The 16,107-nt window shown below is 41.2% G+C and overlaps 1 protein-coding gene across 1 annotated transcript; it reads left to right on the forward strand.

Annotated features, from left to right (window-relative positions):
* Nucleotides 1–5,683: 5,683 nt before the first annotated feature.
* Srp19 (signal recognition particle 19) lies at nt 5,684–14,210 on the forward strand. Its single transcript, XM_042692053.1, has 5 exons — nt 5,684–5,798; nt 6,648–6,723; nt 12,257–12,328; nt 12,413–12,524; nt 13,713–14,210. Exons 1-5 carry the CDS (start codon nt 5,758–5,760, stop codon nt 13,844–13,846), a joined length of 435 nt encoding a protein of 144 aa, XP_042547987.1. The 5' UTR covers nt 5,684–5,757; the 3' UTR covers nt 13,847–14,210.
* The last annotated feature ends 1,897 nt before the right edge of the window (nt 14,211–16,107 follow it).

Below are 16,107 nucleotides of genomic sequence, written 5' to 3' on the forward strand. Positions count from 1 at the left end.
ACGTTTTTTCTTTCTTTTATTTCCTTCTCTCTTCCTCTCTTCCTTCCGTTTCTTGCCCCCCCCCTTCTTTGTTCTAGTACTGAGCCACACCCACAACATTTGTTTTTCAAAACTGATGATATTCTAAAACCCATAGGGGGAAGGAAGTAGTAGGTTGCCCACAAAAATAAAAGGTTTACTTAAGGTTTCTGCACTAATAAATGGCAAAGAAGACCACTAAATGAAACTACAGCATTCAGAAGGGAACAAGTTACAAAGAATTCCCCAAACAGCTCATTTATCTGACACATACCCTTGCTGGTTATTGGTGGTTCACACCTACAATCCTAGCTACAGGAGGTGGAGATCGTGAGAATCACAGTTCGAAGCAGGAAAGTCTGAAAGTGGGGCTATGGATCAAGTGGTAGAGCACTAACCTTGAGCACAAAAGCTCAAGGACAGTACCTAGGCCTTGAGGTCAAACTCCAGGACCAGCACACACACAAAGAGCATATCCTTTACATGAAAAGATGTTTGTTTAAAGAGAATTGGGTAAGTCTAAGATCTATGTGAAGGCTAGAGAAGTAAGTCTAGGAAACTGCAACAGAAACAATACCCAGACCATGTATATGTTGAGACTATTCAATAAATACCCATGCACTAGTCCTAAATGGTTCCTCTGACACTACTGGCATAAAATATACATATGGCATTTGCTTCTATGCTGCTTGCTTCTGAATTGAAGTCTTGCTTGGATAGGCATTGTTGGCAGAGAATAGGTTACCTGTCTGTGTAATCTGGGGAAGCTATATATTATCAGCTGTTTTTTCTCTAGGGAGGAGTCTATACTCGCTTCAGATCTTGAAGAGACATTTCAAAAGCACTGGGCAGGGCCGGGAATGTGGCTACATGGCAGAGTGCTTACCTAGCATGCATGAAGCCCTGAATTTGATTCCTCGGTACCACATAAACAGAAAAGGCCAGAAGTGGTATTGGCTCAAGTAGTAGAGTGCTAGTTTTGAGCACAGAGAGGCTCAGGGACAGAGCCCAGGCCCTGAGTTCAAGCCCCAGGACCAGCCAAAAAAAGAAAAATTGGAGGGCTGGGAATGTGGCTTAGTGGTAGAGTGCTTGCCTAGCATACATGAAGGCCTGGGTTTGATTCCTCAGTACCACATAAACAGAAAAAGGCAGAAGTGGCATTGTGGCTCAAGTGGTAGAGTGCTAGCCTTGAGCAAAAGCAGCTCAGGGACAGTGCCCAGACCCTGAGTTCAAGCCCCAGGACTGGCGATTAATAATAATAATATGAGTGGATAAAGCCAGTGCTGGCAGCTCACACCTATAATCCTAGCTACTCAGGAGGATAACATCTGAGAATCATGGTTCAAAGCAGCCCAGGCAGAAAAGTCCATGAGATTCTTATCTCCACCAGAAAACCAGAAGTGGCACTGGCTTAAAGTGGTAAAGTGCTAGCCTTGAGCAAAAGAGTTGAAACAGTGCCCAGGCCCCGAGTTCAAGCCTCATGACCAAAAAGGGAAAAAAATTAATAACAAAAGACAAAATGATGGAAAATAAATAAAACTTAAAACTATATAATCACACCTGCACCAGCAAATTGTAGTGGCAGATTTATGATATTCTAGAAAAATGGTATTAAACATTGTGAAAACAAACATCAGTTATAAAATCTTAAGTGCCAAATGATATAATATCAAATGAACAGGAATAGTTACAACACACAAAAAAGAGAAATTGATCTATCTCCATGGTACACATCAGTAATTCCAGCACTCAGGAGTTTAAGGCAAAAGTGAGAGACCATTCTGAGCTACACAGCAAAACATTGTTATATATTTACATTTATGGGAAGTAGGATGGTGAAATCGGACTTGTAATTTCAAACTCGGCTACATAGAAGTGTATAGGTAGGCATATTTAGGTCCCAGGCCAGACCAGGCAAAAAAAGTACAAGACTCTATCTGAAAAATAAGACAGAAAAAGACTGAAAATGTAGCTCAACAAAAAATTTGTACAAACAAAATTTTAGCCAGGGAGGTAACTCAGTGGTAAAGTACCTGCTTAGCCAATATAAGGTCTTGAGTTCAAATCCCAGTACTATCCTAAAATATTTTATAGAAATTTTATTAACATAAGGCTCCAACCCTATACTTTTAAATTTGAATCTTTAACGTGTGTATGTGTACATGCACATGTGCTCCTAGGGCATGAATTAAGGGCATGGGCACTATCCTTGAGCTTTTTTTGCTCAAGGCTAGTACTCTTACCACTTGAACAACAGCTCCACTTCTGTTTTTGTTTTTGCTGGTGAATATGAAATAGTCTCACGGACATCTATAGCCATAATACCATGAAGGTGCCAATCTCATCTGATCGCAGTAGAGTCTCACCAACTAGCCCTCACATCACACAATGATCTTAGATCACAGCCTCTTTTTTTTTCCCCCTAGTCATGGGGCTTGAACTCTGGGCCTAGATGCTCTCCCTCTGCTCTTCAGCTCACGGTGAGTGCTCTTCCACTTGAGCCACAGTGCCACTTCCGGTTTTCTGGTGGTTTATTGGAGATAGTCTCACAGACTTTCCTGTCCAGGCTGGCTTTGAACCATGATCTCAGCCTCAGATCTCAGCCTGTTGAGTAGCTAGGATTACAGGCATGAGACCCTGGAACCAAGCTGAATCTTCTATCTTGAGTCTTCAATAAATATTTCCATGTGATCTCTCTTGTTATTGCCACCCACATCACTTCCTTTCAGTATCAGAAATCAAACCTCCCTGATCATAGCATTTGAAAAATAATGTAGAGATAAGTAAGAGTATGGATCTGGCATAAAACAGCACTCAATAATGTTAGCTCCAATATCTTTGTTATTAAATCCCTTACTGTGTATGAGTCAGAAAATGCAATCATCAATTTTATTATTAACTTTTTGTTGTTGTTCCAGTCCTTAGGCTTAAACTCAGGGTCTGTCCCTGAGCTTTTGTACTCAAGGCTAGAAATCTGCCACTTGAGCCAAAGCTCCACTTTCAGCCTTTTGGTTAATTGGAGATAAGTCTCACAGACTTTCCTGCTTGGGCTGGCTTTGGACTGCAACTCTCAGATCTCAGCCTCCTGAGTAGCTGGGATTACAGGCATGAACCACCAGTACCCAGCTTATTATCTTTTTTGTTTCAAGTTACTTACATGTTCCTAAGAAAACAACTCGATGGTAAGTAGGCTACTACTGTATTATCAAATATAGACAACCTTATTAATTTTCCACCTTTTCATATGTAGCTATAGATATATCCTAAATTAAATAAAGTTTAAAATTCATTTCATCCCTAATTGTCCTTTATTTTCAGTCATTGCTTGACACTCCTTTTCCAGGAATCATGAACATTTTAAAAAGAAGAAAGAATTTAAAAAGAAAAATACTGTGGCTCACACTGTAATCCTAGCTACTCAGGAGCGACAAATCTATTGAGATTTGAACCCAGCCCAAGCAAACAAATCCAAGAGACTCTTATCTCCAATTAAAAAGCCAGAAGTGGAGGTATGACTCACGTAGTAGAGAACCAGCCTTGAGTAAAACTAAGCTCTCAAGGCCCTGAGTTCCGGTTCTAGTACCAATATGCCTCATCCTCCTCCACCCAAAAAGGAGTAAGAAGGCAAGCATAATGACGCACATTTGTAATCCAAGAACTCAGAAAGAAGGTTGTGTAGGCAGATCATGAGTTTAAGGCCAGTATGAGCTACAAAGCAAGATTCTGTATGAAAAAACTAAGCAACAACCAAAGGAGTAAAATTTATTTTTATCAGGACCAAGCTTAATCTGGCATTAAGAAATTATAAGGAAGAATTAGATGCAGGAAGTGAAGTAATGGGTAAAAGTCAGATGCTTTCAGTCAGACTAGCCATTATTAATAGTCAGCCATCATTAATGCAAATAGGTAAATTATCCATCCTTACTGCAACTCAAGCATTTGAAGAGATTTTCAGTTGGCTAATTTTTTTTAGTCTGTTTACATCTATAAAGATGAACTTTCCCAAGTGTTTTGACAAGTTCCTTTGTAAATGTAAAATGAACAGCCTTCACTAACATGGAAATGAGTGTGTTTACAAGAACGAAAATAGTACTTTGTAACTGAAGAAGATAAAAGTAGGCTAATATGAGCTGGCTTTGTTACCCAACCATATAATCTCAGCTGCCTGGGAGATTGAAGCCACTAGATGAATTCACACCAGTTCAAGACCAGCCTCAGCAACAGTGACATTCAATCTCAAAAAACAAATAAAAAAAAATCCATTCTGTCTGGCATATTGATAAAGCTAAAGGATCTTGAACAATAGAGCTGGGCTGGGAAGGTGGCTCAGTGGTAGAGGGCTTGCCTTGCATGCTTGAGGCCCCGGGTTCGATTCCTCAGCACCACATAAGCAGGAAAAAAAAAAAAAAGCCGGAAGTGGCACTGTGGCTCAAGTGGTAGAGTGCTGGCCTTGAGCTGAAGAGCTGAGGGACAGTGCCCAGGCCCAGAGTTCAGGCCCCATGACCAGATCCCCCCACTTCCCCCCCCCCAAAAAAAGAGCTTTGAACTATTTCTTACAGTAAAAGGTGAAATTCCCATGTGAAGACACTTGCCCCATACTGAAAGAAGGCAACATCCTTAATGATATGTTGAAATAAGTTACGTAGAGATGTTAACTATTTTAAACCTCACATAATTTAATTGCTTTTTCACAACTATTATTTGTCCAATCTAGTGTATAAGAAACTGCTTCTTCAGATCTTTATTTTCTATGCATCCTCCAGTGTCATGCAAAACTTGCCCTCTATTTAAATGCCACTTTAACTCTGGGACTCAGCTGGGCATTAAGAAGACAAAAGGTGACAGGGTACCTGTGGCTCATCCTAGCTATTCAGGAGGCTGAGATTTGAAGAATGGGATCACAGACTGAAGCTAGTCTAGTCTCCATCTCCAATTAACCAGCAAAGAGCAGGGCTGGTTATGTGGCATAAGTGGTAGAGCACTAGCCATGAGCCAAGCTATCGTACTCTTCCCCACAACTTACGTAAAAATATGGCGGATTTCAAGGCAGGTGCCCTGCATTAGTTTAAAAGGGTGTACAGTCAAGTTTCTAACATTTAAACAGTACATTCCAACAAATGACTTTGCTACCTGCAGCGGTATAGAAAGTCCGCTCTGCGGCCTGGCGCTGGGTGGCTCACGAAAGTAAGCCTAGCCACTCAGGAGTCTGAGACCTGAGCATCACAGTTCGAAGCCAGCCAGGCCTTGGGCCAAGAAGCCCAGGGACGGAGCCCAGGCCGTGAGTTCAAGCCCTGGGAGTAGCCCAGAAAAGGAAAAAAATAAGAAGGGGGGAGTAGATGAGAAAGAGAAAATCCCACTTTGCCAACTTGAAAGCAAGCTTCAAGTTCCAAAGAAACAAGAGAACAAAATTCAGCAGTAAAGACAACTTGCTTGCTTTGTACTTCGTTCCAAAATACCTACTTCCGCGAAAAGAAACTAGAAGCGCAGGACTTAAATAAACAAACGAAGGCGCGCGCGTCTAAAGTGTCCCGGAGTCTTCTCGCGAGAAGACGTTCGCAGACCACGTCAGAGTAGAGATCCAGGTACGGAGCGGGGCGGGGGGGCGGGAATCTGTAGACGCGGACCATTTTAGTAGGCAGGACTTCCTCCGGAAGAGCGTGTTGTCTCAGAACGCCGACTCAACTTCCGGCTGGTTTACCTGTCGCGGTTCCTGTGGGGAAGCGGAGTGTGTTTGTGGCCATGGCTTGCGCCGCCGCGCGTTCCCCGGCCGACCAAGACAGGTGGGTACTGAGGAAGAAGGGGCTGGCTGGGAGGCCGGGGGGTCCGTCTTCGCACCCCTTGAGAATGGCTTCGCCCCTTGAGCCGGGCTAAGCGCCTGTCCGGGCCCTGGACCGTCCCCTCCCCTGACCGAGACCGGCTTTCCTGAGGGGAGTTGCAGCTGCAACCGCTCTCAAGGCCCGGAGAGTCCGAGTTGAGGCCCTAGGGCTCGGGGTGCTCAGAGGACACGTTCCGACTTAGACATGGACTCAGTGAGTGTTACATTTAGAAAGGATTGCTTGGTTTCCTGAATGGCTTTTAATACCTCTGACAAAGTGCCTTATGGTTTTGTTTTGTTTTTGTCGGTCATGGGGGCTTGAACTCTGGGCCTGGGCGCTGTCCCTCAGCTCTTCAGCGCAAGGCGAGCGCTCTGCCACTTGAGCCACAGCGCCACTTCCGGTTTTCTGGTGGTTAATAGGAGATAAGAGTCTCACGGCCTTTCCCGGGCTGGCTTTGAACCGCGATCCTCAGATCTCAGCCTCCTGAGTAGCTAGGATTACAGGCGAGAGCCACCGGCGCCCGGCACCTACGTGTTTTTATGTAAGCGAGTGAGCACCCATCCTACGCAACTGTTTAACCGGCAGCTATGTCGAATGTAAGAGTTGTCACGTTGATTATTTTGTTCCCGTTATTCATTTTGGGCCTTTTCTAATTGGTGATGGGTTTTTGCGGTGGTGAATAGTCTTCTTTCTAAATGAGTTAAGACAATTCAGAGAAAAGCTATTCATCAAATAATGGTCATAGATGTACTTTCAATGAAGATAAATTGATGTAATCTATATAATTAAACAACTATGCTTTTTCTGTGGCAGGTTTATTTGTATCTATCCTGCTTACTTAAATAACAAGAAGACCATCGCAGAAGGAAGGCGGATTCCCATAAGTAAGGTAAGCAGTAGCTGGTAGACTTCTGAAGGGTTCCAAGAGGTTATCCTGTTAGGATCACAATAGATTCTTTTACTCATTGCATTTCTTTAAGGTCTGAGAACTGCAGCCAAGACTTGGAGTGCTTTCATTAATATTGGTGAAACCAGAAGGGAGCTATTGCATAACTGAAGTGATTTTTGTTTTTAAAATATCTCAGTGAACCAGTACTTGTAACATGAAAGCTCGGTGTGTGTGTGTGGGGGTGTGTGTGTGTGTGTATTTTACACTTTTGTTTTAAAAAGTACTAGGAATTGAACTCTACCACTTGAGCCACACACTCCAATCCTTTAATTTTTCATATCGTCACCTGGTTTTGTCCTTGTATTTCTGTCTCTGAGTTGTTAGAATAACAAATATATGCTAATCATGCCTGGCCCTTTACACTTCTTTCTTTTCGATGGGTCATGGGGCTTGCACTCAGGGCTAGGGCACTGTCCCTTAGCTTTTATGCTCAAGACTAGCACTCTACCACGTTAAACCTCAGTGCCACTTGCGATCCTCAGATCTCAGCCTCCTGAGTAGTTAGGATTACAGGCATGAGCTACTGGCACCTGATCCTTTACACTTTTTATTTATTTATTTTGCCAGTCCTGGGACTTGAACTCAAGGCTTGAGCACTGTCCCTGAGCCTCTTTGTGCTCAAGACTAGCTCTCTACCACTTGAGCCACAGCACCACTTCTGGCTTTTTCTGAATAGTTTATTGGAGATAAGAGTCTCACAGATTTTCCTGCCTTGTTGTTGCCTTTGAACCATTCCTTAAACCCAATCTACTAAGTAGCTAGGATTACAAGTATAGCTACTGGCACCCAGACATTTGCAATTTTTTGTTTGTTTTTGCTGGTCTTGGGGATTGAACTCGGCTTGGGCACTGTCTCTGAGTCTCTTTGTGCTCAAGGAGAGCACTCTACCATTTGAACCAAGGCACCACTTCTGGCTTTGTCTGAATAGTATATTGGAGAAAAAGTCTCACAGACTTTCTTGCCCAGGCTGGCTTTGAACCAGATCCTTAGATCTCAGCCTCCAGAGTAGCTAGGATTATAGGTGTAAGCTACTGGTGTCCTGCTCCTTTATACTTCCTTTTTTTTTTTTGGTCGGTCTTGGGGCTTGAACTCTGGGCCTAGGCACTGTCCCTCAGCTCTTCAGCTCAAGGCTGAAGGCTTGGAGCTCAAGGCTCTACCACTTGAGCCACAGCAACACTTCAGCTTTTTCTGCTTATGTGGTACTGAAGAATTGAACCCAGGGCCTCATGCATGCAAGGCAAGCGCTCTACCACTGAGCTACCTGCTCAGCCCACCTTTATACTTCTTCTTCTTTTTTTTTTTTTGGGGGGGGGGGGGCCAGTCGTGGGCCTGAACTCTGGGCCTGGGTGCTGTCCCTCAGCTCTTCAGTTCAAGGCTAGTGCTTTACCACTTGAGCCACAGCGCCACTTCTGGCTTTTTTCCTTTTTGCTTATGTGGTGTTGGGGAATCGAACCCAGGACCTCATGCATGCAAGGCAAGCGCTCTACCACTGAGCCACCTTCCCAGCCTACCTTTATACTTCTTAAACCAAAGATTATGTCAGTCTTAATAAAAGAAATTAAAATGATGGCATAGTACAGTAGTGTCCAGAATGCAGTTGCAGTTTTTAAAGAATATGTGGAAAGTGAAGCCTTAAGTTTTATCATTTTTCAAAAGAATAACCCTAATTTAAAATTAATACTTTTTAAAAGTAGAATAAGGAGGGAGATACCCTAAGGATGTATGTATCTTAAAGAGTACATTCTTGAACATATGACAGCTTTAAAGTAACTTTGAAACAACTAATTTGTTTTGTTTTGTTATTTTGGGTGTAGTGGGATTTGAATTCCGGGCCTCGGCATTGCCCCTTAGTTTTTTTACTCAAGACTGGCTGGTGGAGCTACAGCTCCACTTCTGGTTTTTTGATGGTTAATTTGAGGTAAGAGTCTCACAAACCACAGACTTTCCTGCCCAGGCGATTTTTAAAGTATCATCCTCACATCTCAGCCTCCTGAGTAACTAGGATTACAGGTTCAACTCAGCCTCCTGAGTAACTAGGATTACAGGTTCAATCTGCGTGCATGAGTGCGTGCGTGCGAGCTTGCGTGCGTGCGTGTGTGTATGTGTGTGTGTGTGTGTGTGTGTGTGTGTGTGTTTTAACTCAGGACCTCTAACTGGGCCTTTTCATTCAGATGTAGCATTCTGCCTCTTGAACCATTCCTCTACTTCTGGCATCTACTGGTTAGATGGAGATAAGAACTTCTTGGGTTTTCCTACCCAGGCTGATTCCAAACTGTGATCCTCAAATCTCAGCCTCCTCAACTACAGATTATAGGTGTAAGCCACCAGCATACAACTCAAATTCACCATTTTTGTATTATTTAATATCTCTCATTGCACTTTAGTACGTAAAAGAAAGTACTCTGGGGCTGGGAAGGTGGCTCGGTGGTAGAGCGCTTGCCTTGCATGCATGAGGCCCTGGGTTCGAGTCCTCAGCACTACATAAGCAAAAAGAAAAAAGCCAGAAGTGGCGTTGTGGCTCAAGTGGTAGAGCGCTAGCCTTGAGCTGAAGAGCTGAGGGACAGCACCCAGGCCCAGAGTTCAGGCCCTACGACCGGACCCCAAAAAAAAAAACTACTCTGCTGCCTCTGAGGAAAAGAGAGATACTTAAGCACTTGATCAGAATAATGCCCAACATCAAACCAGGGTGGCAGGTTCTTGATAATAAACTCAGATTCTTCCTGAAGGACAGAATAATTTTTTTAAAAACTTTATTGATATATAGAAAACATATTGTCTTTTATTAATTCATAAGTAGCTAATACATCTTTAATTACTAATTTTTACTTAGAACATATATCTGAATAACCAGCTCCCAAATTAATAACAACAAAAAAACATTATCAGCATGCAGGAAGAATCCTTTATATCTTCTCCCATGCACTGTCCCCTCACAAATGAGGGTACCTATTATCCTGGTTTCCAGGATACTCTGCTGCTTAGTTTTGAATTTTTTTATCTTTAATTTTTTTTTGCCGTTATTATAATGATGTTGGACAGAGGAATTACAGTAACATAGATAAGGTAAAGTGTGCATTTGGTTTTTGTTATTTTGGTCCTGGGGCTTGAATTTGGGACCTAGGTGCTGTCTCTGAGCTATTTTGCTCAAGGCTAGTGGTCTACCAGTTTGAGCTACATCATTGCTTCTGGTTTTCTTAGGGAGATAAGAGTTCTACAGACTTTTCAACCTGTGCTGGCTTTGAACTGTGATGCTCATATCTCAGCCTCCTGAGTAGCTAGGATTATAGGAATAAACCACCAGCGCCCGACTAAGAATACATTCCTTTTTGAACAATGTCACCTCTTCCCTCACTCCCAGTTTTTCCCTCCCATTTGCTTTTGGTTTTAATTTATATATCTTATTTTTTTCACTGAATTTTAGGCTTGGATCTATGTTTTTTTAAATTGAGATTAGGTAATTACATAAATTTCACATATTTCACAGTATTGTGGAATAGTGATACTTCCTTAAAGTCACACATTTTAACCTTCACAAGGCAAATTGTCATTATCATGGTCTATAAAGTTTGTGAATTTTATGAGCTTTGACAGTGCAATTATTTCTTCCACATCAGGTGATATTTACATTTCTTTATTTTTGCTTAGTGTAAGTTGTTTTCTCTTTCCCTCTCATTCCTCCCTTCCCATGGATCTGTGTTTTTAAGTGTAAATTTTGTTTTGATGCTGAAGGTTGAACCCTGAGCCTCATATATACTAAGCATGTATGTACTCCATTCTGTCCACATCCCCTCCAGCATCTGTTGTTATTAGAGTTCTTGATAATAGCCATTCTAACTGGGGTGAGGTGGTATTTCAATGTTGTTTTGATTTGCTTTTTTTGGGGGGGAGGGGGCCTGAACTCTGGGCCTGGGAGCTGTCCCTCAGCTCTTCAGCTCAAAGCTAGCACTCTACCACTGAGCCACCTCAGCCCCTGATTTGCATTTCTTTTATGGCTAGAGAGGTTGAGCATTTCTTCATGTGTCTATTGGCCATCCTTCTTTCCTCTAAGCATGTACTCCATTACTGAGGAATACTCTACTCCTTTGAGTGTAGTTTAATTCTCATTGCTATATAGCAAGCTTCCCAACAGCAGTATCATTGACATTTTGAGCCAGATAATTCTTCATTGTAAAAGGCTATCCTGTCTATTTTAAGATGGCTAGTACTATATACTAGATAACAACCCCCTTCTTACTCAGTTGTTTCCAAAAATGTCTCCCAAGCATTACCAAATGTCCTGAGATAGGGGATGAAACTCTCTACTAACTACTACTGCTCTATTGTATTGTATTTTTTGTATTGTGTTATGTGAATATACCACAATCCTTTCTTTTGTTGATTGTAAATTGGGTTGCTTCTAATCTTCACCTATTACAAAGAATACTCTAGAACTATTCTTTTGGTGAACTTAATTTCTTCATTTCTGTTGAATATATTCCCTGTAGAATTGAAGGGCTATAAGCATGTGCTCAGCTTTAATAGATACTACTAGTTTTCTAAAGTAGTTGCACGTACATTTGTTTAACCATTTAATAGTGAGCTCTTATTACATTGAAAGTAATTCTGATAGGTTGTGGGGAATATACTGACAAAGTCTGACATTATCAAAAAATAAATGTACTCATTACCTGACTTATAAAACTTTAACCCCTCAGTTTATAATAACAATTTTTGGAGTTTTCTAGGTGCTGTGGAATATATTGACCAAGTCCTTTCTCTCATGACATTTATGTTCTGTTAAGAGAGAGGTTGAGCCAGTACTGGTGGCTCATGCCTGAAATCCTAGCTACTCAAGAGGCTGAGGTCTGAGGGTCATGGTGTGAAGCCAGCCCAGGCAGAAAAGTCCTATGAAACTCTTATCTCCAATTAAACACTCAAAAACTGGAAGTGGCACTGTGGTTCAAAATGGTATAAGGGCTAGCCTTGAGCAAAAAGAGCTCAAGAATAGCACCCCTACCCTGAATTCAAGCCCCACCGCCATCAAAAAAAAGAGAGAAAGAAATCGCCACATCAGTGCTGTCATTCTTAGGAATTAAAAAATTACAATTAAAACAACTCAGGATGCAGTTTTACCTAGGGTATAACCCTGGCCAATTTAGGATTTAGTTTGTGGGGGTTTTTTTCCCTTCTTTTTTGTGGAGGGTGGGGTGGTTGTTCGTGGGGCTTAAATTCTGGGCCTGGTCATTCTTCCTACACTCTTCAGCTCAAGGCTGGTGATCTACCACTTGAGCCACTGTGCCACTTCTGGCTTTTTCTGTTGTGGTGCTGAGGAATCAAACCCAGGGCCTCATGCATGCAAGGCAAGCACTCTACCACTGAGCCACATTCCCAGCCCTTAGCCTGTGTTTTTATCTTCGTAGTTGAAATGACTTAACCCAACAGTATAACACTTACCACTTAAAACTACTTAGTATTTTTGTTTGTAACTATTCAGGCTGTCGAAAACCCTACAGCTACAGAGATTCAAGATGTTTGCTCAGCAGTTGGACTTAATGTATTTCTTGAGGTATGATATGATTCTTTATCATTTTTCATATTTATCTTATTGGTATAACTTTCTTAAAGCCTATTTTTGTTTTATTCATGTTAGAAAAATAAAATGTACTCTAGAGAATGGAATCGTGATGTTCAATACAGAGGCAGAGTCCGGGTCCAGCTCAAACAGGAAGATGGCAGTCTCTGTCTTGTACAGTTCCCATCACGTAAGTGTTTCTGTTTTATAATGAATATCTAAGATTCAGAGGTAGGTTAATCCTCTGTAACACACAAGAAAAAATGGTTTTAATTAACTTTTGTAAGTTATAAATGAATTTTCATTGTACAAGTTAATTTAGAGAAAGGACTACTGCTAATGAAAAAAGGTGCTTCTCTAGGTTAAGAACCTCTTTGAGCCAGGCATTGGTAGCTCATTCCTATAATTCCCTAGCTACTTAAGACACTGAGATCTGAGGATCATGGTTTGAAGTCAGCCCAGGCAGAAAAGTCCATGAGAACCTTGCCTTCAATTAACTACAAAAAAAAAAGCCAGAATTGATGCTGTGGCTTAAGTGGGTAGAGCACAACTAGCGTTGAGCAAAAGAAGTAGGAACAGCGCCCAGGGCCTGAGTTCAAGCCCTAGGTCTGTCACAAAAACAAAAATACCTCTTTGAGGATGTGATGAAACCTAATGGTTCTCAAAAGAAATTGTAATGTGAACATTTTCATAAACTTCTAGAAGGACATCATTGCTCCTAGGTTGAATATAAAATTATCAGGCTGGGAATGTGGTGTAGTGGTAGAGTGCTTGCCTAGTATGCATGAAGCACTGGGTTCACATGCTCAGTAATACATAAACAGAAAAATTCGGAAGTGGCACTGTGGCTCAAGTGGTAGAGTGCTAGCCTTGAGCAAAAGAAGCTCAGGGACAGTGCCCAGGCCCTGAGTTCAAACCTCAGGACTGGAAAAACAAACAAATAAACAAAAAACAGTTGAAGAACTTGATCTGCAATTAACTGTTTATTGATCATCTGGACATAAGAGTAAGCTATGTTATAGCCTAATGACCTTTCAACTTTGTTACTAGGTAGAGATCCTGTTTCTATAGGTTAAGATATAATGATACTCTTGATTTGGTTTCTAATTTGCTATATTTACATATTTTCTACTGATCTTCAAGCTGATGATTAGACCAAGAACTTTTATTTTAATCTTCACGTTTTCCATTTTAAGTGTTTTTAGCATTGTTCTCACTCAGTACATTTTCTCCAGCAGAGGCACCCACTTAGTCAAGTTACTGTCTTCAGTCATATTTAAAATAACTTCCCATTTTTTTATGTGATCCCTTCTTGTACCTAATGATACATTAATGACCTTTCATGTTTACAACACTAAGCCTACCTTCTGGTTCCTAGGTAAGTCAGTAATGTTGTATGCAGCAGAAATGATACCTAAATTAAAAACAAGGACACAAAAAACAGGAGGTGGTGACCCAAGTCTTCAACAAGGAGAGGGAAGTAAAAAGGGGAAAGGAAAGAAGAAGAAGTGATCTGTCATGAACATCAGATACATGGTCCTACTGTAAGAGACATGAATCGAGGTTTCTTTTGTTCACTCCATTTAACTGAACTATGAACATTTGTGCCTCTCATCTTCATCATTGGAGTTAACAGTGAAATAAATTCACATCAAAAGTTTGTGGTTAACTTTTATGCAGTATAATTTTTTGTTTTTGTCTTTCAATGGGTTCTTGTGGAAGAAAGAAGACTTAATGGACCATGGACTTTTCTAGAAGTTACTTGAAATTCTGTATTTGTTATCCTATTGTCAACATTTAATTTCACATAGTAAGTTTAATAAGATTTGAAATACTTGTTTTGTCTTAAGTTAATAAAACAAAAACTTTAAACTGGCTTTTGTAGCTTTTGCTTATGAAGTAATTACTGCAAATAGAAGAGAATAAAATAGATTAAAATAGGCTGTGTAAACTTGGAAGGTATAAGCCTAAAACAGAAGAAAGGGACTTTAGGCTTCTGAGATGGGGTCAATGAAGTCAGTTTGTAGATCATATTCAGTCAAATTGTGTAGTTGCTAGGTTTTTTTTTTTGTCCTATGGAAAATCCTGGGTTCTAAGGTGGTTTTTTTTGTTTTGTTTTTTGTTTTTTGGGTCCGGTTGTGGGCCTGAACTCTGGGCCTGGGCGCTGTCCCTCAGCTCTTCAGCTCAAGACTAGCACACTACCACTTGAGCCACAGAGCCACTTCCAGCTTTTTCTGCTTATGTGGTGCTGAGGAATCGAACCCAGGGCCTCATACATGCAAGGCAAGCGCTCTACCACTGAGCCACCTGCCCAGTCCTGGGTTCTAAGTTTTAAATTTGCCTTTATTTATTTATTTATCTATTGTCCATCTTGGGGCCTGAACTCTGGGCCTGGGTGCTGTCCCTCAGCTCTTTAGCTCAAGGCTAGTGCTCTACCACTTGAGCCACAGTGCCACTTGCAGCTTTTTCTGCTTACGTGGTCCTGAGGAATCAAACCCAGGGACTCATGCATGCAAAACACTCTACCACTGAACCACCTTACCAGCCCAAATTTGCTTTTTTTTTGTACTTGTGTTCTAGTTCTGGGGCTTAATCTCTGGGCCTGGCCTCTGTCCCTGAACTCTTGTCCTGAAGACTAACATTCTACCACTTGAGCCATAATTTCACTTCCAGAAGCTTTTTGGTGGTTACCTGGAGATAGTCTCATGGACTTTCCTACCTGGGTGGGCTTTGAACCTTAGCCTCCTGAGTAGCTAGGATTACAGGCATGAGCCACTTACACCCAACACAAATTTGATTATTTTTTAAGTAATTTACCTGTGCTTTGGCAGCTTGAAGTACTTCTCTGAAGAAACTAAATTGGGAAGGTTCTGAATTCATTTCAAAGCATTCCTGAAAGTGGTCATTTTGAGCTGTCTATTTCTATTCTTCTGAGGCCTAGTTTAGCTTTTCCTTGAGTTCTGTGAGCTACCTCAGATATTCCTAATCTGTTATTTTTGTTTTAATTACTTGTGATAAAAAAAAAATCTCAAATGATGTCAAAATAGGTAAATCCAAGGTTGCACAGTTAAATGACATTACACAGCCAGGCTATATGAAAAGGATCCATTGATATGCAAAAAAAAATTTTATGTGGGCATGGTGGCCACATAATTGTAGCTTCAGCTATTTGAGAGGCTGAGTGGGAATATTATTTGAATCTAGGAGTTTAAGACCAGTATTAGCCTCATAGCAAGACCCAGACTCAGAAAAAAGAATGCTTGTGTAATTTTTGTCATGCAGAATTTTTTTGTTACACATTTTATAGTGAGCATCATATACCAGCTTATATGAATAAAATTCCAGGTGTGGGGAGCATATGTAATACATGGTTCAGAGTTGCCCCTTTGGAAAAATAGATCGCTTAATGAATATTTGTAGAACAGAAAATAATGAGGAATTTAAAGATTTATTATTTTAGGAAAACACCAAATTCAAAGGAGGCTGTTATAGGTATTGGTTCAATTCCTCTTTGTGTCTGTACTCCATTAACCATAACGTGTTTGACATTCTCCAATTCAGCATCTCAAGCTTCTAAAAGGGTTGAGACAGCACTAAACACTTACTGAGGTCAATGTGGGAAGAATGGCTGTTCAAGTTACTTATGTCCACCTGTAAAAGAGTCAAGCCAGGCACTGATGGCTCACACCTGTTATCCCAGCTTCTCAGGAGGCTGAGATATGAGGATTGCAGTTCCAAGCTAGCCCAGGCAGGAAAGTGTGAGACACTTAATC

This window comes from Dipodomys spectabilis, unplaced genomic scaffold, assembly GCF_019054845.1.
Source record: "Dipodomys spectabilis isolate Male_0828 unplaced genomic scaffold, ASM1905484v1 ptg000147l, whole genome shotgun sequence".
NCBI lineage: Eukaryota > Metazoa > Chordata > Mammalia > Rodentia > Heteromyidae > Dipodomys > Dipodomys spectabilis.